The sequence below is a fragment of the Eufriesea mexicana genome, unplaced genomic scaffold, assembly GCF_001483705.2.
Source record: "Eufriesea mexicana isolate 0111107269 unplaced genomic scaffold, ASM148370v2 scaffold7532, whole genome shotgun sequence".
Lineage (NCBI taxonomy): Eukaryota > Metazoa > Arthropoda > Insecta > Hymenoptera > Apidae > Eufriesea > Eufriesea mexicana.
In genome coordinates this window covers 74,666-99,369 of record NW_016915332.1, presented here as the reverse complement: position 1 = coordinate 99,369, position 24,704 = coordinate 74,666, and the positions used below count along the sequence as shown (strand labels likewise).

Below are 24,704 nucleotides of genomic sequence, written 5' to 3'. Positions count from 1 at the left end.
ATAATTAATTTCCATTTTTTATATATATATATACTATTATATATAAATATTTTGTGAGCCGGGTCAGAAATGACCCCGGCACGGTGTGAGCAGAGTTAATTATCTATAATCGTGGTATAGGAACGGGATGCCGTAAAATATTAAGGATATCAGTTTTATACGAGTTAAATTTCGTGTTGAAGTCGTTGAAGCTATACGAAGATAGAGTCACGAATATCAAATTAAATCAAAGTTTTGGAAATGATTAAAAAGGGATTTTTTATTTATAAGATCAAGTAACGATAATTTGTAGGTTCTTTAATTCAGAATAAATGGTCTTCTTTGTGTCGAAGTGAGCGTTCCAAAACAAGTGGTTGCCGTTTTGTTGGTAAAATTGTTCCCAAATAGACTCCCTAACAGTGTTCATTATCGGAAGACAAAACATTCGAGTATACTTTAAACACAATAAGTAAAAGTAACGAAAGTTTCATCTTTGTTTATTTTAACAAAGTCTTTTTTGCAACCGTCTATTATTTCGAGGTCATTCAAAAGTAGCATTTTGAATTAGCCCTTTCCCGCCCTTTTATTATATTCTAAAGAAAAGTAGCTCGTTAGTTAGAAATTGTAAAATCACTTTTAAATGATATTCAATTGTTAGGGAAGACAAAATTTTTATTTATATTACTACATTTTATAAGAGAAATGATTTTTTACTGATCAACAGTTATTCCAAACGGTAGTTTTCGATGGACACCTTGTATATGTAGTATAAAGAATCTGGCTAGTAAGCAAATATTCAGGCTCTATGTAAAGACCCAGCGTTAATTAATACTTCTCTGAAGAATGGATTACTGGAAACTGAACCAACGTTTCTATAGCTATTCAGGTGTTCATGAAAGTATAGGTGTGATGAATGTAATGAATAAATTATTATTTTTCTTTATTAGAAATATTATTCAAAATATTATTTTAAAATATAAATTATAAATTTTATAAGTTATAATTTATAAATACATTTGTTAACATGATTCATTGTTGATTTATTCTACTTTTGTTTCATAATTTGTTTCATAAAATTAATTTGATTTGGTGATAATTTTTCTAATGAACATTCAAGAAATAAATCCAACAAAGAAATAAAAGTGATTAATTGACAAAATTAAACGAAGAATATCAACAAATATTTAGACTACGTTGTTCGACATTTAGATAATAATAATTTTAAACATATTAGAATATTCAAAGCTAGAAGTTATTAATTGCGTTAGAACTATAGTAGCTGCAAATTAAACATTTGCTAAGTTAATAAATGGGTTGTGAAATTCATTGAAAGATATGATTAAAGATATCGGTCATACTCGGTTTGTAATCTCATGGATAACCTATGGATTATTTTTTGTTCATTTTTACGTTAGATGTTAACACCTTTTAATCAGTCACGATGATCATTTTTGAACATTATGTTTTCATGTTTTTTATTAGAGTGTCATAAATATATTATTAAAAATTTTTTAAATTATATAAATTAGAATATTAAAATTATTATTATTGAAAAATATTAAAAATTATATGTAATATTAGAATATTATAAAATACATGGTATTTAAAACGGTTATGACATAAAATGTTCTTAAAAATAAATCTTCATATAATATTGGAAGAATTGAATTTTGAAATTTGATTGATTGTATTTTGATTAGACATTTCTTATTCCTTCTGGTGAATACTATAAGCTGCCATTGTTATTGACTTTTCTTTCATAATATTCTGATTTCTTTCATAATATTTGTGGACAAAATTATTCCCCTTATCTGCAACAATAGTTATTAAAAGTAATTATTAGTTTTTGAAGTATGTGTGAAAAATTTAAATAAATTTATATATTTTATATTTGAAATAATAAAAATTCGTAACTAATTAGTTCCTGCTAAAATAAATTCGTGCTAATTTTTTTATGTTTTTAATCACATTAGTTTTTCTTATTATTAGTACTATTAGTTATTATTATATTATTTATTTACGAATTAAATAATGTTCTTACGAAATTTGAGTCTATTTTAAGACAAGATTATTCAAACATTAATTTAGATTCAAACAAAATTACATTTGTTATTGATTTCATAGACATTATTAAATATGGTGATACAAAAATTATATTTAGATGAACGAAGTTTGCACTGTACAATATTTAATTTTATATTGCAAAATTTTTATCGAAATATTTATTTCACGATTTTTAAAATATTTTTTTCTTTCGAGAGATATTTTCAAATACTTTAAAACAAAGAAAATTTCCAATAGTCACAGTTTAAAATATGTAAACAGCTTATCGAATATTAACAGAGAAAAATAATTCGTCAATATTAAATTTCGGGAGCGGTATTTTTAAATCACCGAAGAATGAAATGATTTCTCTGTGAATCTATAAAATTTAAAAAGTAATAGAAATAACTGTATACAATAGTAAAAAGTCCTTGGATCGATGGTGCTCAACTGATATGCCAGGAAAACTGGAGGATAGTGCACAACGACAACTTTGTTACGTTCCTCCATTAAATGTTTCTCGATATAGTTAATTATAGATCTGATCATTCCAGTTTTAAATAAGTACATCTCATAGTAGCATGAATGTAAATTTTTTATTTTAAGTTTGTTTTTATATTAAAGATAGAAATTCTGAACTATATTTATGGTACCGTGGACTTTATTATCTTCAGGTTATTTATATTCTATTCACTCAAGTCTATTTTTATTATTACCTATTTTTATCGAAAATATGTATATGACGGTTACTAATAATAAGTTGTTATGATTTTCAGAGTTATTGCGATACATTTGTATTTTAAATTAATATCGTTTTTTTGCTAAATTGAATGTAATTTAATATTTAATTATTTATATTTTGGTATTTTAAATATTTAAAAATATACGATCGGTAAACTCTACAAATATGCTACAACCAATGATTTTACATTTAAGAAATAAATTAAAAAATGTAGAATAGAGATTTTCGTTCGTGGTATTGTTTTTGAAAAAATTTTATTCAAAAATAGTATCTTACGCGATTACAAGCAACGTGAATTAGAAGCAAGGAAAATATTTAACACTAAAACTACCAAATGACTTGTTTGAAGTATTTTATTTTTGCGATTACTGCAAATATGCAGTTGCTTTTGATACAGTTTATGTTGACTTTCCATTTGACTTATTTGTTTCCATTATACCACAACAATCATCATCAATTGTGTTCATTTTTTTTTAGTACTATTTTTAGTAATATTTAGCTACTCATTACAGATTGATAGTTTTAGTGTTAATATAATTATTATAAATATGAAACTTTGTGTTAGATAAGATAAGATAACTAAATTTCATACATTTCATTGCATATTTAATTATTTTTGTAACAAAATAATATTACTATATCTACTTATTTTAGCCGGATTTATTTTATTCCACATATTGCATAATTCTATATGTTGGTTAAACATATATATCAATGAAATATTTCCTGTATTCGATGATTAACTCTTGACATAATTTTCGATTACTAATAATTATAAACCTCGGTATTTTAACATCGATTAAACTCGTTTATTTCAATCATTTCAATTTCTAAATGTCGCATTCATTTTCCAATGGAAATAAAAATAAATTCCAAGATTCTTACAAAACGTAAGAGCACGTGGTAAATACCAACTCGTAAATATTTATCAGTTTCTTCGAGCAGATCGATGGTTGTGTCAAAAATCTAAATATAGCTTACATTTGAAACCGATTTTGGGAAACGAATTGTCATACATGCTTGCATGCTTGTACGAATTGTAAAGAGGTATAGAGAGAGGAGAGAAAGAGAGAGACGAGAGAGAGAGAAAGTAGGCGGGCGTACGTAGATGAGGTGAAGGTCATATTTGCTCAGGTACAAAGCGGAACGTCATCCTCGCTTTCATTTTGCGTACTAAATTCATTCTCCTGATAAGATAATCTTCTCTTAAAAATGGAAAAAATCACGCGAGGACACTCTTAAATTCAATAATGTTTAAATAATTAGGGTATATTTATTATATTTTTAAGAAAAATACTATCTAACATTTTGCAGATATCGAATAAGTTACTTCATTAGGTATATTATTTAGTGACCTTGATAATCTTGTTTTAAAATGGACTCAAATTTCGTAAGAACACTCCTACTTTCGCGAAGACACTCCTAAATTGAATCATGTTTAAAGAATTAGGGTATATTTATTATATTTTTAAGAAAAATACTATCTAACATTTTGAAAATATCGAATAAGTTACTTCATTAGGTATATTAATTATTAACCTTGATAATCTTGTTATAAAATGGATTCAAATTTAGTAAGAACATTGTTTAATTCAAGAAGGTATAAATAATTATTATATTTATAATATACAGTGGAATAATAAATACTCGTGATTTCTATTATCAATACGTAATAGGAATGAGAAATAAACCATAGTTGTTATCCTGTGTCAAACATTATAGTTTCATTTGATTTTATATTTAATATATTAATTGTAATTCATGAAATTAAACAATTAAATGTAAATATAAAAGATTTATGAAATGGTGCTTCAATAATAATCATTTTTATTATTTTTACTTTCTTTAATAACAATTTTAATTCGCGAAATCATACAATTAAATGTAAAAGTAAAAGATTTGTGAAATGGTTTTTTAATAATAATAATTTTTATTACTTTCATTTTTGTGAATAACAATTTTAATTCATGAAATTGAACAATTGGATCAAACAGAGGTAGTCGAATTCCGTAATTTGTATTCACACAAAATAATTTAATTCTTAAATAACTTAATTTTAATTCAGCTTCATTTCCATGTACTTTTATTTTGTGCGAATTTTCATTTAACAATAGTCAGAACGTAGACAGAAAAGAAATTCATTCAAACATTAGTTAGAAAAGAAATTCACATTAATTTATTGGTAAGATAGCAGTGCATATTTTCGAATTATCTTTTCGAGAGGATAGAAGATAATAATGTTCTTTTCCGTCTTAAACTTATCAATATGTTCTCAATTTAAAATACATCTGGTTATCACAGCATGGAATGTTTTATTCGCTTAATCTTATGCATGCTACACGTTCGCATTCAAGTCATTCTGTTAAATTTATTTATTCTACGGTATTACAGTAACGTCTATATTTTTCTCTTCGAACATCATCGTCAATTTTAGTCACTTTATTGGCTTGCAAATTGTGTCTTACGTTAAATTATGTTAAATTATGTTAACGTGAAAATATCTTGTAATATCTTTCATAATTTTTTATATAATTATAACAATTAATAATTTTGTAATTAAATAATTATTAAAATAGTTTTTATATATATATATACTTATATTTATATTTAAGTCGATAAATACTTGTATGCACTATAAAAACTATTTTAATAATTATTTAATTAGAAAATTATTATATATATATTCATTTATTTTCCAAGATATTAAAAGACATTAAAACATTAATAAAAAGGCAATTATGTGCTAATTTAATTAAAAAGCAATTCTATCGAGAAAGTAATTTATTGTTAGCATAGATTTTATGTGTACAAAGGAATATACCAAACATTTTTACGACGATAAAAGTTAAATTTGTCGAAATGGTTGAAATAAAAAGAAACGTAAAAATAGTACTTTCCTAGGTACTTGAGGAATAATTTTTGTAAAGGTCAGTTTTTTAGATATTTTACATCTCTTTTTCGATACCAGTTATGGCTTTAAAACTGTTTACGACCACATAAAGACTCACAATCTTTTCGAGGGAGCGTTTCGACACTTAAACTTCTTCCCTTATCGGGAAAATATAACTATCCTTCTTTGGGGCTATCTGAGCTACATTTCTGTAGATTTTTAAACTTTCTTCGACGCTCTAGTAGCTGCACTTTTCCCCTTAATATTTAACTCTCGAACCTATATAAACCTGTTCAAACTCATTCAAACCGAAACGTATTCAAACTTGTAATATAATTTTTAAATGAAGTTTGAAATTGAAATTGATTGAATCCAACGAGTTTGTTAAATCACATTAACTGTTATTAATTCATTTTCCTTGATTAATTACACGTTTTACTTCAACTGCAATTAACGTAGCACCTTTTGATTGTCATATTATCAAACAAAATATTGTTTGAAATAACATTGCAAGTAACAATATATTGTTTGAAATTTGTAGTTTGATACGCTACCTATATGTTTGTCAAAAGCTTTCAACCTGTACATTTTACACGAGTTACTATGATTCTTTGTGTGTAATATACACAGGGCCGGCGCGAGGCAGGTTCGGCGCGTTCACCGGAACCTGGCCCCGCGTTTTGAAAGGCCCCGTGGTCTACGAAAACTCATCAGACATTTTGCAGGACCCCCTGTATAGTAGATCGAATATTCGGATGTGTGTAGAAAATACAATCGCATAATCCATTAATCGATTATGGATTAATTGGATATGGTACAGCTTGCTGTACACTGACATGAGTGCAAGATTTTCTCTGCCATCTTTGCATTGAAATATTTCGTTGCAGCGTGTTCTAAATGTTGACATTAAACGTTGACATCAAAGGTTGATACGACTGCAACACGGGTGCGGAAGATATTAAGTGTTAAGGAAATCACCCAATTAGAAAACACCGATTTTGATTAACTTTTTAGAGAATGATGATACCATACCATTTACCGATGCCATATCGGATTTAAACATGTATTCTGGCTCTGCAAAATTTTTGAACCCGGCCCCGCAAAGAGTCACGCCGGCCCTGAATATACAGGGTGCGTCTGCAACGGTAGTACAACCGGGAAGAAGGTGATTCTACACAAAAAAAACAAATTGAAAATAAAGTATAAAATTTTTTCATTCGAAGCTTCGTTTTCGAGAAAATCGACTTTGAATATTCACCGAGTATGCTGGTATACCGATGGTCCATCCGCCATTAGCCAAAGTTAAGTGCACGCGCACTCGGTGAATATTCAAAGTCGATTTTCTCGAAAACGAAGCTTCGAATGAAAAAATTGTATTCTTTATTTTCGATTTGTTTCTTCACGTAGAATCACCTCTCTTCAATTGTAGCACGGATACTCATGTATTGATGGTCTATCCATAGAAAGTATAGGTAAGTGCATGCGTACTCGGTAAATATTCAAAGTCGATTTTCTCAAAAATGAAATTTCGAATAAAAAAATTTTATTCTTTTCTTTCAATTCGTTTCTACATGTAGAATCACCGTCTTCTCGGTTATACTACCGCTGCTGGGTATTATACTAACCTGCATATTGGATAATACTGATTTATTAATCTTATCTGATTATCTGTCATTGCTATGTATAGTTGTTTGCTTTAATCTGGACTTTTAAAATACAAAATATTTCCGCTTGTACTATTTATATTTTTTATTTCTATTTATGTTTCATCGAATGTCATGACGTAGCGACTTCTTTTTTACTTACGCAATTATCGATTATCCGTGGCTGATGTACATTACAGTGCAGATAAATTTATCGTTTTATGACAAAACGGGAAGCAGGAAGTACTTTCTGTCACTTTGTAGAAATTTATAAAATTGTTGGCACGCGAACTGGTTTCCTCAAATAGCTGTTTTTATTACGATTATTCGAGGATGTTTTCTCATGTCAAACTGTGATATTAAACTATAAAATAGATATGGTTACCGTCACATATGTATTAGAAATTTATATACAAATTATATGCATACATATATATTTCATTTTTGATTTTTGCAATATTTTTACCACAATTATTAAAAAGTGTTCTTTTTTTGTAAAACTCCTTATCCATCGAAGTATTCTTAGTCATAAATTTATATTTTTTATTAAAAAATTTTATATTTATTAAAATTTATTAAAAATTTTAATATTTTTTAGTAAAAAATTAATGCGAATTATATGTATTTTGTTTTTAGAAATTAAATAACCAATTAGTAGTTTTATTACGTTCATTTTAATAATTTTTTTCATAAAATTATTATATTAGTTAAATTAGTTACTTAATTACCAGAAATAAAACATATATAATTTCGTACATTCAAATTTCATTTTTATTATATTTAATAGAAAGTACTTTAATATCATAATTTCATTTTAATAACTTTTTTCATGAAATTTAAATGTATGAAATTATGTTTTATTTCTGGTAATTAAGTAACTAATTACATAGTAGTTTTATTACGATTATTCGAAAGCGTCTTTTTCTGTAGAGAAAATACGATATCGAAGTATTTTCAATGATATGTAAAAAATTTGCAAAATTAAGAAACATTATGTAACATTAAAAAAGTATCTAAAAGATATTTGGAAAAAATGGAATAATATACAATGAGATTTCGTAAAAACTTTAGTATTATGTATGTCCAATAAATTATACGTAATTTTACAGCAGAGAGCAAATAAAATATTAATTGTGATAAAAATATTTATAAATTGTAAAAACATTTTTTCTCGGTAAAATAATATAGAATAATACAAATAACTTTTTTATTTTTATATTCAGTACATTTTATATTAAATACTTCTTTTATATTCAATAATTTTTATAAATTATATTTTTTTAATACTGTTACTGCTTATATATTATATATTATATATAGTTACATACATATTAATATATTATATAGACAATTTGTTTTTATTTCGATATATCGAGTGAACGAATACTGTTATTTCACAGATACAATATAGTACGCGATGTAATAAAAACACGCTTTATGATTTTCAGTATTTTTTGAAAACAGTCCACTATATATAAATTTTACCTATATAATCTATCTATATTATTATCTATATAGTTATCAATATATATTAACCATATAATTTATCTATATATATTACCTATATAACGAGTCCCTTCGTTAATAATATTTTAGTAGAATTTTAAACGTTTATTATAGTTTACATTTTTCCTGCTAATTTAACCTGTTTATGTGAAAAATGAGTTCAACAAAATGATAGCATAGGTCAACGAGGAAAAAGCATATCGACATAATTTCATAGCTTGAGAATGGACAGATTTTTTACGTATTTTCGTATATTAAATTCCAAACTGATCGCAAAAATTGCTTATCGCATTATTACTTTATAAAATAACCGAATAAAAAGTATCGATTTTTGATATATTTACGAAAATGTACCAAAGCTTGTAATTTTTTTCTAATATTTTCGTCAACGGTATCTCGTGATACCAATCTTTCCAGATAAAATCAAATTTGATTTATAATCATATCGTTTCTCCGTACCAAAATATACTGCTTTGTGGTTATTCGAGAAACAACGAAAGTCACAGGGCGCGTTATCATCTTGCTACGTACTGTATTTTCGGTGATCGAATAACCATCTTTATAATCGTAGGAATATGCTTGCTTTCGTGCAGTCGTAATTTTGGTAGCGGTAGAAACTGGCAGGATATTAGCGATTTTTATTTTAACCGATATACAAACGAAGAGATTCAAGAAAATTGATCGTTTACACGTGTTGAGTTGTCGATCACCGCTTCTCGGGCGCCCATGACGTTTTCCTCGACCGTATTCCACGGCGAGTTTAGACGATGACGTCACTGATGGCTAACCGGTTACGTCATGGGACCGAACGCGCATTAGGCGCGCGCAGGAGACGACTTCCAAGCATCGCTGACTCTGATCTTTACTTTCTCCGTACTTCTTTAAACCTGATCGATAAATGTAACCAATTTAAACGGATTTTTCGAAGGATCGATAAGGTTAATTATTTAGCGAATTTATCATTTTTCGGTTACTTTGCTGTAATATTTTCACATGCATATCGTCTAAAATAGAGGTTATGTAAAAAGAAATCTGCAATTATCCATTGAAAGGGGGAAATGAAATTAAAATAACACGTGATTAATAATAATGTAACATAAAATGTACATAAATGTATAGAAATATAAAAGATACGAATTTAAAAGCGTTAAAACTGAAAATAAGATCAAACTAACGTATGATAATAATATAATAATAATAATATAATAAAAAAAGTTATAATACAAAATTTGATGCAAAATATATAATACAAAAATATGAAAGAAACTAATAATAATTACCAAATTATTTGTGCCAAGGTTTTGGAAGAATTTCAAGCTCATAGCAATCGTCCTTGTGATTTTAAACTGCTAATTTTTTGAACATTATAGAAATCCATATAAAAAGGATAAATATATAGGTATTTAATATTCAAGGAATTTTAGTGAGGAGAAGTATAAGTCGTTCATTGCGTATGAAGAGAACAGAGAAGATAAAACACATTTTTCTTCCTTTACAGCGAGTAATTTTAAAATTGGATACGCTGTCAGCCGCGTTACCAAGGCTGCCTTTTTGTTTAATACTTGCTTTGGGGATTATGCACGTATTTTTACTATCCCCTCGAAGAATTGAAAAATGTTATTTATGACGAGATTAGTTATGTCGTAACGTGGTTTTCCAGAAAATTTCATGTCGCTATCATCTACCTTTTAAAGGTCCAAGGTCAACAGGTTGTTCCCCTTTTCAACTATATCACACCAAGATACTTCCCTTTTAGCTACCAGGGAACTGAAATTAAACAGCTAACGAAAATGTACTTATATTTTTCTCTGTACAATTTTAATATGGAGAGATCGTTTGAATTTAAATAATCTTATTATAACAATTTTATACAACCGTTTTGTACAATTAACGTTTGAAAAATATTAAATTTTATTAAACGTTAAAATATTAAACATTTTTATTTTATTAATTTCAATATTTACTTTAATCTTCACATTAATACCATTGAATTTAAACAATCTTACTATAATAATTTTATATAACCGTTTTGTATAATTAATATTTTAAAAATATTAAATTTTATTAAACGTTAAAATATTGAATGTTTTTGTTCTATTAATTTCAATATTTACTTTAATCTTCACATTAATATTATAATTCATTTATCACAATGTTGCTTTGCATATATGTTGAAGAAGCACATAAATTTTATTTAAAGCAATATTCTAAAAATAATCTTCGAACAGTATGTTTCTAAATATATTTGATGTATAATAGTATTATTATTAATTGTAATAAGGTATTTAGGCTAGGTGGAAGTTTATGCAAAGGAAAAGAAAAAGAAAAATTATACGAGAAAATACAAATGAATGAATAAAAGAAATATTTTAACGTTAATTTTTCTTTCTACAAAAATTATTTGTACCGTTATGACAAAAATTATTTACTAATTTACACAAGGAAATGCAAATGAATAAATAAAAGAAATATTTTAACGTTAAATTGTTGTCAAATAATTTTTGTCATAAATATATATAATGGTATGGTATATATACAATTAGTTCCTTTGTTTTTGAATAGTAGTGAATCGTACTCATATGCTAATATGCTTTTTCATTCTATATAATTATATTTCATCTTCTATAATTTAATGAGTAATTCTAACACGTTCTTTTATACATAGACATGATTGCGTTTAATATAATTTCTCGAAATATACTCATCACTATACCGGATCTGTGTTAATCCACGTAACACGAGATACTCTATTGTGTACACTATGAACAGAGAAGTTTCTTTCGAAACAGAAGCCTATTGTGTATGAAGCATAATTCTCACGTTTATAGTTTGTTTAGTTATATCATTTGTTTAGTAATTATTTTATTTTTTATTTCGCAGACTAATATTCCTAGCGTTTCTTAAAAAATATATGTATATAAAACATCTAAATATGTAAATTAATATATTATATTATTTATTAAAATATATAATATATAAATATAAACTATTCTGTATAATATTACATTTAATATCATATTATTAATGTTTAACGTTTAATTTTTTATAATATTACTCCAATTAGAATATTTAATTTATTATATTATGATTTAATATACGATGTATAAAATACGTAAAATATAATAGTTTTATTAATTCATTGGAAAGAAAACGACGAATTGAAAACCAAAAAATATTCCATTCGAACTTATCGCGTTGTAATTACTTTCCAAATTTTCGCATTGAATTTACAGTCTTGTACGTGAATCCTCTAGCTCACATCCGAAGGTATCAAGAATTCTTATCTAATTTTAATCAAACTGACAAGGTTGCGAACGTGTTTTACTGAAAATAAATTTCTCAGATATCCGCAGCTTGAATTCTACGGCAGAGTTGCCAAATTTGATTAAAGGGAATGCAATTACCGCGATATTGAATCAAATGTAACTGTCTAGTTACTCGCTATCTATTAATATCGCGGGTAATGAGCTGCAGCTTGCTTGAAATACTTCGGATGAGTTGTTATGCTAATAAGTCTTTCGTTCGATATTTTATTATCTCCACACAGACATTATCGTTCTAAAAATATAATCTGAAAAATACATCTTTTATTATATCAAACATATTATATCTTCCCCATACGCCAGTGGTTCTCAACATGCGGTATACGTACCATTAGTGGAATGTAAGCTGAACCACGTTATATAAAATTTTGAAGTTATCTACAATGCGTTACTATACTATACTATACTATGAATAGTTAATGAATATTCTATAATGGATAATTCACGTAGAGTACGTATAAAAAAATTCTTTAAAAAAAATACACTATACCTAGAATAATGTATATAGTAGAAAATAAAATAAGATAAGAAATAAAAATATAAATAATATAAATAATAATAGATATAATAATATAATAATAGAAAAATTAAAAATGGTTCTAGATCTGGAAAATTAGTAAAATGATACAATAAATTATGCATGAAAATTCTGGTTAGAATCTTATTATTTTCATTTCCTTGCATTTTTCATTTCACGAAGGATACACTTGTATGCAAAAATGTATTACATAAATTAAATTATCATTTAGAAAGAAAAAAAAGAAATATTTCGTTAATTTACTATATCAAACAAACTATGCTAGGAATAGTTAATAAATATTCTACAATAATATATAATAGTTCACAATTATATATAATATTCTACAATTATGTAATAGTTCACGAAAAATACATATAAAAAAATTCATCTCAAAAAATACACTGTAAAATAATAAATAAACCATCTTTCTAAAAATAGGAAGATGGTTCTAGACCTGAAAAATTAGTAAAATAATATGATAAACTATATGTGAAAATTTTGGTTAGAATGTTATTATTAAGAATACACGTGTATTATATAAATTAAAATTGTATTGTATATCTAGCAAAAACGTATTATATAAATTAAATTATTATTTGGAAAAAAAAAATAAATATTTCGTTCATTCACGAATACAAAAATTTGACAAAATGTGTGAACTACATGCAACGAGATTTTATTTTCCGCCACTTTCTGCCAATAAACACAGTACGTTCACGTTTGCATAAGATTGCAATGTCACTGCAATCACTAGAAATACCTTCTTGGTCATCGTCTTCTTGCCCCATCGGTGAAATTCTTCTCATCTTTTAAACAAAATTTCAGTGGCTCTAGAAACGAGTTCAATTATCAGTAGTCGTGTCCACGTGTTTACGATTAAAAACTTATTATCAAAAATCTGTTTTCACGAATTAATATAACTCAACTCGACCATGTTGAGTCGAAACAAATAGGATGGAAAAAGAATAAAATTTCTTTCTTAATTCTCAACAAATGAGAATCATGTACAAAAAGATCTAGGGGTATACTTATTGTTAATCACATATTAACCCATTAGCTGCCACGATCCCCATTTGGGGATTTTGGAATTTTACGTACACCACTCGGTGCCAAAAATATATTTGGTACGCCTGACAGTTTAGTTTTATTCTATATATATCAGTCCATATTGTACGTAGCAAAAAGTGTGTATTCCGTGCTTCGTTTCTATACAACAAGCGAGCAAATTTGAAATTCGCGTGTAAGTTGAACGGAACAGAATTGTCATATTTGAAGCATTATATTTTTGGTTTGGTTTTTATATTAGAATGAAATACCGTGCATAAATATGTAATTTAGAGGTTATAGTAACGATTTGTTACTTACTTGGTCTTTTGTTTTTTATTGAAATGATTTTATCGATCATTTTATAACGATACCCATTTTGGGACTTTTTCAAAAATATCAAATATTTTCAAAACGAAACATAATTTGAATATAATTATACCGTTACACAATCTTTTGTGCATATATACATAACTTATCCGGCCAAAAATTTCAAAAAAAGAAATTTGGCAGTTAATGGGTTATATATGATATACAAGGGTTGAGAACCACTGGTGTAGATTCGTATCTTAAAACGAATTTACTCGATTGCAATATACATGTTTGAGAGAAGCGTTCTGCTTCGGCATTGGGATCGAAATCTAAACGCTGTGGTGCTCGAGGTGATAATGATTAAGATGACTCATCGCCAATGATAAAGTTAGAGCCTGATTAAAAGAATTCGTCAATTAAATAATCACGAATATCGATTACGTCAAACGAATTTTTACGAGATTGTACATCATGTACACGATGTACGTATATGGGTATACAGGTGGCTCGTTAATTTGTTTATAAAAATGCTGAGGTCAAGCGTAATCAGTATGATGTATGCCCGGAATAAAGTATGATGAGTGTAATAAAGAATTCAACGTATGCGTATTGACAAACAATTCTTGACTTTTTTCTTCTTTTTTTTTTTTTTAGTTGTACATTCATACGAAGCTTAATACATTTCTTTCGCGGAACGAACGTTGATTCACTTTGATGTGTAAGCGTTATTTCCTCGCCATTGTATCACTATGCAGCTATTTCTGTACGGAAATGCTGGAAACGCTAGAAGTATGCTCCTATCTCGGATTGTTTTTTGAAATGACTTTTAGGAACATGTAATGCACGATAAATCTGGTATGTTTTGAGATCGAAATTCATGTATTTTCAAACGTGAAAACGAGAATTGCATTCGAAGTGATCGAAAGAGCGTTTATGTCTTCTTACGAGGTAATACGAAATAAATTTCTTTTTCGATCATTTTTAATTTTTTAATTATTTTCGAAATAAATACGAAATAAATTTCGTTTTCGATATTTTTAATTTTTTAATTTTGGAATATATAAATTTTCAAATTCTTTAATTTTTGTTTTACAGATTTACGAATTAAAACGTTTGTAGGTTCGCAGCCTTTTGAATCTTGAAATATTCGAATTTTCAAATATTTGAATTTTCAGAATTTAGAGTTTAAATTTAGAATTTCCGAGTTCTCGAGGTTTTAAATTTTTGAATTTTGGTTGATTAATTTTCAATTTTCTAAATTTACGAAGTTCTCAGACTTTTGAATCTTGTAATTTTCGAATTTTCAAATAGTTAAATTTTTAAAATTTGGAGTTTTAATTTAGAGCTTACGATTTTTCTAGTATTTGAATTCTTGAGGTTCTAAATTTTCAAATTTTGGTTGACTAATTTTCCATTTACCAAATTTACGAAGTTCTCAGGTTTTTAAATCTTATAATTTTCGAATTTTCAAGTAGTTAAATTTTCAGAATTTAGAGTTTAAATTTAGAATTTCCGAGCTTTCGAGTTTTTGAATTGTCGAAGTTTCAAATTTTCGAATTTTGGTTGATTATTTTTCCATTTTCCAAATTTATGAAGTTCTCAGGTTTTTAAATCTTGTAATTTTTAAATTTTCAAGTAGTTAAATTTTTTAAATTTAGAGTTTTAATTTAGAGCTTCCGATTTTTCGAGTATTTCAATTCTCGAGTTTTCAAATTTTCGAATTTTGGTTGATTAATTTTTCAATGAAAACAATAATTATTTAGAACAAAACTAAATCCCACAGATGCAATTAATTGACTTTTTAATTAAATAACGAAGTAATTATATATAATACATAATACATAAACAATATAATTAGAAAAATCAGGATCTAAATCCATATGGATTAATAATATTCATTGAGAGGAGTATATAATTCTTAATTAATAATTTTTTTTAAGCAAAATATAATTTTATATTTGCAATTGTGTAAATTATTATTGAAGAAGGAAGGAAATGTATTAATTAAACGAACTTATCTAACATCTTTCTCAGAAATCTTTATTTCTTATTTTGTAAGAAGCATTTGATGTATTACGTATTTTCCCTTCATTTGAGTGCACACGTTTAAATTATGAATCGACATACGTATATTTTCAAATATTCTTGTTTCGTTCCACGTTGTCTCACACTTTTCATTCATGTACACTTTCCATTCATTATCGTAATTCAACTATACCGTTTATCGAGAATGAATAAATCACAATTATTAAGTATGCCTATAAGAAAATACAAAACTATATTTCTCATGGGAAATTATTATTTTTAAAACGTATATTGATTTAGTATTTTTTTTAATCTTGTTTAAGCTTAGTTTAAATTATTAAAATTTCGAGATCAGTTTTATTATATTCGGTATTAGGAAAAATGAAAAATTATATATTATTATCCATGGGAAAGGGATTATCTAATTAATCGAAAACAAAGTTGCACTGATTCAAAGAGCACTTAACTAAGAGCATTTAACTATGGAAAGAATTCTTATTCAAAGTCATTTTTGTAGGAGATTTCAAGGTCACAAATTTTTTTTTCAATCAAATCTTATATTTATTTCTTTTTGTCATATACTTATGCAGCTTAAGAAATATATGCATATAAATCACGTTGTTTATTATTTTTATTGAATATTAAATGTGATTATTAAATATGATTATTAAATATATAACATATTGATTATTAAATACTTCTATTTCTATTTAGCGATAGGCTATCTTTTGTGTAACTTCCGTTTTCTCCATGTGCCATTATTATAAGACAAAGAATATTTAGGAAGATTAATAAACATAATCTAACATCCATCTTTTTGGAATATTTTAATACACATTATCACTCAAATAAGACCAAAAAAGTAACGAAATAAAATAAATAATAAACTAAATTATTTAATATTAATATTTTAATTAACGTCATCGATGAAACCGTACTCTGTCATAGGATATACTTATATACGTACATAGTACATGAGTAGAGTGACATTAACCCATTTGCATTCAAGCGCGGAATATTCCGCAAGTCACGACTGTCGTCTATCACCGAGCGCGGAATATTCCGCGAGCTACGACTGTCGCCTATCACCGAGCGCGGAATAATCCGCGAGCTGACTTTTCATATGCCATGGATCACGTTTGATCCCTTTTGTGAGCATCTCATCTACATCGGTTCATCATATTCTTAACAAGTTTTACTTTTGTCGTGAAAATCCTTTTAACTGCCGTTATGGGTAGGTGCTGATACGCGCGCGGTGATACGGGCTAGTCGTCAGTTGAACGTCGCTGATGCTTGGAACACGGCACCTTGAGCCATAATGCAAATGGGTTAACTAGCATCCTTAACCGTTCTTGTCCCTAGCAGTGCGATCGCGCTGTTCAGATTTCATGTCGAGAAGACCCAGCACATTTCAGGCGTTCTCGACAGCTGACGGTGCGTCACCAACTGTCGAAGTCGAAACGTTATCGCGCCACTTGGACATTCATCACCATAATATAAACGAAGCGCTACCGCGCTGCTTGGGATTTCCGGACATAAAATAGAAGGAGCGCTATCGTGTTGCTCGGGTCTTCTTGTACCCATTTAGAGGCAGCGCGGTCGCGCTGCTTGGGATTCGTTGACAGTGTTGTTTCAAAACCCTCTGAGACAAACTTAACACGTTAAGTGCCACGCCGGTCCCCAGGGACCGACGCTAGACTTTTCGTTCGGGCCCGACCGGTCCCCAGGAACGGGCCCAGACTAAGACCAAAAGGTGCTAACTTTGGTGTTAAATTCTTCGCCATCTTTGGACCTAACGTTTGGGAATTCCTGTTGTAACAATTGCTACAGTATCTCCGAGTTTTATGAACACTTTACCCACCGCTGGTGGCCCACTTGACGGCCGAATCTGGGCCTGAACGGAACGGCAAGCAAAACGGGCTGGGCACTTAAAGTCTTAACCATGATCTAGGCTCCATAGTCTCAACATTGGACTGTACCGATTTAACACATTCGTCGCCTAACGCGATTCGGTTGAGTTTCTCGCGGGGCCCAAATCCTACTGTCTGAGCGCTAGAACGTTATCGGACTGATGATTTGGATGGGTCTAGTACAGACACCGCTCGTTAGATGTTGGTCAATGAACTCTATTTACAATTTTCCATTTCCTGTAATCGTTTTGAATTACTATCAGCAATCTTGCATTTCGCAAATAACCAAACGATAGAACAGAGTAGCAGACTTGGTAAAGTTTTACCACTCATAAACATATTGACAAACAATTACGAAAAATGTAAAAACACTACGACCTATTGTTCCAATTGTTCAAAATCACTTCAAATGTGTTTAGACTGTTTTAACGAATACCACGCGACATAGTGTAATGTAATATTTTATCCTAAATATAAACTAATAAAGAGTATAGTATAATGTGTATATTTTTCATATTTTTATGTTGTATATCCTATATTTATAATTCAGTGCTTATTCCATTAAATTCCTTTTAAAAATCCAGCTGAAAATCCTATTTAACTTTAACAAGGAGAGCGTCACCCATATTTGGGTAACGGGGCCCCCACGGAAGCATACTCGTCACCCAGATATGGGTGACTTTTTCGCTCTTCTTGTACAGTTCAAGTAAATGTAGTGTTAATTTCCGATATTACTTGATGCTTTTCCGTATCCTTGTAACACATGACACCATCTAAGCTTGAAGTCATAATGGATGCATGTTTTGTTGATAATATTCTATCGCGAACATCTCTCCATTTTAGCACCACAATACCGTTGTCATTTTCTCGTACTATCATTTCACCTCTCTTCAATGGCTACGACATTACAATACTTGGCATCAATTTGTTGTTGTCCGTACAATTTCAATGGCACGTGCCTTAAAATGTTAAAATGTAAATATTTGCTAATTCATAGCTCGTGTAAAAGTTGTCGACAAAGTTCGTCCTTCGTTTAATAATTCATCTGCAAGTTTTCGGCTATGCCAACTTGCTTTCTTCCGTTGGTGTCTCGTCCAGAATATATGTTCGTAGACCATGTGTACCCTTCAGTGGAGCACAATTTTTATACCATACTTATGCGATTTCGTTGATATGTATTGCCTGAATATTAGTCGTCCCCTCCAAGGAATTGTCTCATCAACTACAATATCTTGGCCTGGTAAAAAGCTTTTTCGTAATTGTCTGTCAATATGTTTATGAATGGTAAAACTTTTCCAAGTCTGCTACTCTCTTCTATCGTTTCGTTATTTGCAAAATGAAAGTTTGCTGATAGTAATTTAAAACGATTATAGGAAATGGAAAATTGTAAATAGAGTTCATTGACCAACATCTAACGAGCGGAGTCTGTACTAGACCCATCCAAATCATCAGTCCGATAACGTTCTAGCGCTCAGACAGTAGGATTTGGGCCCCGCGAGAAGCTCAACCAAACGTGTTAAACATCCATATAATTCTTTTATTTCCTAACTATTTTTGTCTCGTTGTCGTTTTAACGCCTTGGCTACTGTGGGCGCATATACGCGCTCAGAAATTTTGCTTTTGTGACACGGAGGGCGCATATAAGCGCTCAACGCAGTTCGTTTTCTTGACACGGAGGGCGCATATAAGCGCTCAACACAGTTTGCTTTTCTGACACGGAGGGCGCACCTCTACCAAAATTTTGCCGTTCTCGGCGGACATTGTAAATGAATTCCTACCCGTGTGGTACGACGGGTGCGTTTCAAAGTCTGTCGTAGTCAAAAGGTTAAATTAACTTCTCAAATTGTACTTGTTTGCTTAGAAAATTGTATATATTTAAAAATGATTTTCTTTTCAGATTCATCGGATATAGTAGATTGCAAACTGAAACTAATACTTGGACTGATATGGACCTTGATTCTTCACTACTCGATCTCGATGCCCATGTGGGAAGGAGAGGACAGCGATGGCACGGCGAAATCGGAAACTCCAAAACAGAGATTAATTCGTTGGATCCACTCCAAAGTTCCCGAGTTACCAATTACCAATTTTACCACCGATTGGAACGATGGCCGCGCTGTTGGCGCTTTGGTGGATGCTGTTGCGACAGGTCTTTGTCCAGACTGGAAGGACTGGAACAAAAATGACGCGATTCAAAATGCATCAGAGGCGATGCAATTAGCCGATGATTGGCTAAACGTACCTCAGGTAATTATAATAATAATTGGTATAATTATAGTCTAATAGTAATAACTATTATTATATCAGTAACTGAAAAATGATATAACAACAATTGTTAACCTAATTACAATTGTAATGTACTAATGACTATTATTTTCACTATGAGTATAGTATGATAGTAATAATAGTAGTTATTATTATTATAATTTCTTATGAGACTTATCGTTGTACATAATAATTATACACAATTATAATATTTGTGTAAAACTATAATAACTAATAGTATATAGTTATACATAATAATTATAATAATGTAACAACGATAATAACTATTGTCTTATTTTATAAAGAAAATTTTGTTTGCACTAACCTAATTGTTAACCTAATTACAATTGTAATATACTAATGACTATTATTTTCACTATGAGTATAGTATAATAGTAATAATAGTAGTTATTATTATTATAATTTCTTATAAGACTTATCGTTGTTCATAATAATTATACACAATTATAATATTTGTGTAAAACTATAATAACTAAAATTATACAGTTATACATAATAATTATCGTTATATTTATAATTATAATAAGAATTATAATAATGTAATAACGATAATAACTATTGTTTTATTTTATAAAGATAATTATGTTTGCACTAACCTCGTAGCAACTTTTTCTTTGTTTACGTATCTCATTTCTTTATTGTTATCTTTTATAGCTTTTATTTGCAGGTTCAGAAAATTTTATGTATTATTTTTGCTTATACACTATCTATTGCGTATTTGTTTTCTTTCAAAATATAGAATAGCTTAAGTGAAGTTTCGTATACATATATCTGTGTAGATTTAGATCAATAACGATTCGCATCCAAAAGTATGTTATACCTTTTAAATGATCTCGAATGAGATAATTTTAAATTATCTTCGTGAAGAAGTATTCGTTTTTTAAGAAACGAAGAAAAAGATAATTTCTTTGAACGTATAATTTTATCATTTTATCTCTTCAGAAAATGATTTACGTATTCGTATATGATAATGGAAATTGATGTTAAAAAATATCTTATACTACTACGTAGTATACGCTTGTATATAAATTTTAGTAGTTTCGTAACTTCATTGATGATATTAATCTTGTAAGTTGAAACCACAGACTTTGAAGTTATTTGCAATTATCGGTATCAGTATACTTCGTTTACAAAATATTAGTCAAATAAAACGAAGGTAATATACAAATAATACAAGAACAAGGTTCAAGATAAGACATTGACTTATTAAAATAACTTGCAAATTTAACTTACTATGGTAAACCGAGTGATATAGGTATCATAAATTATATAATAAATTAATGGCTAAATTGGATTGGGTGGTCACTTCCCATATAATTAAAAGTATGTATCAAAAAATTTTTTAAAATACAACTTCTGTTAAAGAGGTGTTTACATATTTCTATCGCATTAAAGCAGTTGTTACTAACTTATTAATAATTATTTTGTGTCAGAATCGTATAAGTAAATTTACACGTACAACTCTAGAGTGCTATTTTCATACTATGTCGGGTAGAGTTCATAGTGCAACCAAAAGAGTAGATATAGTAGATGATTTAAAAGATTCTTTTCAATTAGTTTTTTGAATTAACCCTCTATGGGCCCGTGTAACTTTCAAGTTACATGCTAATGTATGGGTATTTTATTAAATACTACATTCAACGTTATCGTCTTCATCACTCCAGTTCGCGATTTTTCTTTCGATATATTTATAATTATTTTTACAATATCTCCCGTGGGTCTATTTTTAAAAATTCTAATTCTTTTTCATTTACCAGTTATTCGATCATGATAGGTTAGGTCCTCTATGGCCCCCTATGACCTTTTTTCCACCAGATGGCGTGGAAAATTATCTTGTCTATCTATTGCACATTATCTTGGCACGATAGTACAAACGTTGCTAATTCAAACTTCCAATATGAATTCGTTATAATAAAATTGTCAAAATTGCTGAATTTATTGGTTGATATTTGTTGATTTTATGTTACATACAATTCTTATAGTCAAGAAAAATATATATTCGGTCCATAGAGGGTTAATTTAATTTGTCTGTTGAGATGTGAGAATAAATTAGATATACTACAATATAGAAAAATCCATATCATAGATACTATCCTTTTTAAACATAACTGTGCAAAAAAATTTAACAGTGAAATTAAAAATAAAAAAGACAATTGCCTGTTGAGCCTGTTCGTAATGATCTTGCAATAAGTATGACATTAAACTCGAAGAAAAAAAATATATAATATATAATAATAATAAAAAAATGAGACTCAGAAAACTAAATTTAATTCTATTATTTCTTTCACAGCTCATCAAGCCAGAAGAAATGGTTAATCCAAATATAGACGAAATGTCAATGATGACGTATCTGTCTCAATACCCTAGCGCGAAACTAAAACCTGGAGCACCCCTTCGACCACGTACCAATCGGAACAGGTAAGCAAATGAATGAATTCTATATTTCAAAATTTTTCTTCAAATATAATAGCTACGTATATTTTATGAAAATTCAATTAAATATCATGGTATCACGTCATGTGAAAGAAATAAAAGAATATTAATCCATATATATATATATATACGTTCATACCAGACCTGGAGGAAATTTGTTTAAAATGATACTGTAAAAAAATTATTTTAAGTAATGTTGATTATTGTTTGATAAATAATATATTGCAGATGATGTTATATTCCTACTTTGGTTAATTAAATAATAAATTGGAGAATCGATTATTTTAGGGAACGAGCTCTATTTGAAAATGTATTTTTGAAATAGTATTCCGAATAACAATGTACTGATAACATTGGTGAAAAGTAGGAATAATATAAATAATCAATCCTGCATATTAGGAAATTAGTTATTTTCATCAAAATTAACTAACAAATATTATAATTCTTTTTGTGAAGTGACAAATAAATTATTTAATTATAAATACATTAAATCACTTTTTGTTTGAAACAATTTATGAAATATTTGTGTTAATTAAAAAATAGATTACTTTTTATATGGCTTTCAGGAGCAGTTTTGAAATAATGAAATTTAAATGTTCTTTGGAAACCCCAGGTCTGGTTCATGCAGTTGCATTTTAAATTGCCATTATTATCATTATTATTACCATTATTCTTTTCAACATTGAGGGTATATATTGCATAAAGATTTATCTAAGGTAACACTGCATACGTGTTAATTTATTGTACTTTATTTAATCAGCAAATTCTTGGTTAAAAGATATTGAGAAGATGAATTCATCTGGTGTTTATCGAAAGCAAATATTCATTTGTATATAGATAAATATGGATAAAGGTGTACATACAGGTTGTCTCAGAAGTACATGTCAATACTTGAGGAGTTGAATCTATACATTAAAATAAGTAAAGAATGTTCTATGAATCCTGTTCATATGCATTCTGTTCCACTTTTTAAGTAATAAATAAAATAAAAAATGTTTGAAAGTATTCATCACATGCTTTAATTATATAATTACGTTTCATCTAATATATACAAACAAGTTCTCTCCCATTAGATTTTTACTTTTGGATCATTCAAAATTCATTGTATATTCGACATCAGTGAACAATGTGTGAAGAAGGATACAAAGTGGATTTGAACCAGTATTGAGGCACGTGATAGACATTTGGAATATTTTTTTTTTTGTAATAATAATATATATGTTAGGTGTAGTAAAAAGAAATCCATTATTTTTGCATGAAATTGAAGGCTTTATTTTACATAGTTAAAATGATCCTATTTAGGTCAAATATGTATTTTGTTCGTTAACTTGTTGCCATTTTAAAGGTAATTCCATTATACCTCTCTCGTAGAAACCCTCGTCTCTATTAGCAAACAACTGGGGCAGTCGATTTTCACAAGCTTCTCTTGAGGCGAATTTTTCATCAGCAAAATTATGTCGGATTCAAAATTGTTCCGTCCCGGAGAGCGTGAACATGATTTTTATTCTAAGGCTAACACTTTTAACAGACCTAACGGTTTACGATATATTTTATATCGCGACTGCAATTCCGGAGGATAGATATGCCTCACCGCCGTTCTAGCGGATTAAGTTGTAAAGGTAAAGGCGAAAGTTTAGGAATTTTTACAAGTATCAGACTCGACAGATGGGACCCACGTGTGACAGACCCAACAAGCGACGGACGGACACCACTTATAAATCACGTCATTGACCATCAAAAATCGGCTCCTTGACAGTTTCCTACTCCTTAGCCAAAGGTCCTTCCGTCACACCCTCTGTCCAATTAAAACTCCTTACTTTTCCACCACCAACGTTTATTTTGCCCGATCAGAACTAAACTGGAGAAAACACCGGACAGGACACGACGAGACACGACATAGATCAAATTCGAGAAATCGGTTCGTCTTCGACACCGATCCTTGAAACATCTTACTTACACGTATAAACGCGTGTTCGAAACGGTACTCCGTTCAACGTCTCCATTATAACTATTCTATACTTTTCTATAAATAAACGCTCTCTTTTATC

General features: G+C 28.7%; 1 protein-coding gene across 1 annotated transcript in view; it reads left to right on the top strand.

The window, feature by feature from the left end:
• cher (filamin A protein cher) overlaps positions 1–24,704 on the top strand; it is a gene marked incomplete at its 3' end in the record, with an annotated part of 100,670 nt that overhangs the window by 15,852 nt on the left and 60,114 nt on the right. Inside the window, exons 3-4 of the mRNA XM_017907251.1 lie at positions 19,835–20,184; positions 22,514–22,641. Coding sequence (XP_017762740.1) covers positions 19,835–20,184; positions 22,514–22,641 — 478 coding nt within the window. The remainder of the gene's footprint in view (positions 1–19,834; positions 20,185–22,513; positions 22,642–24,704) is intronic.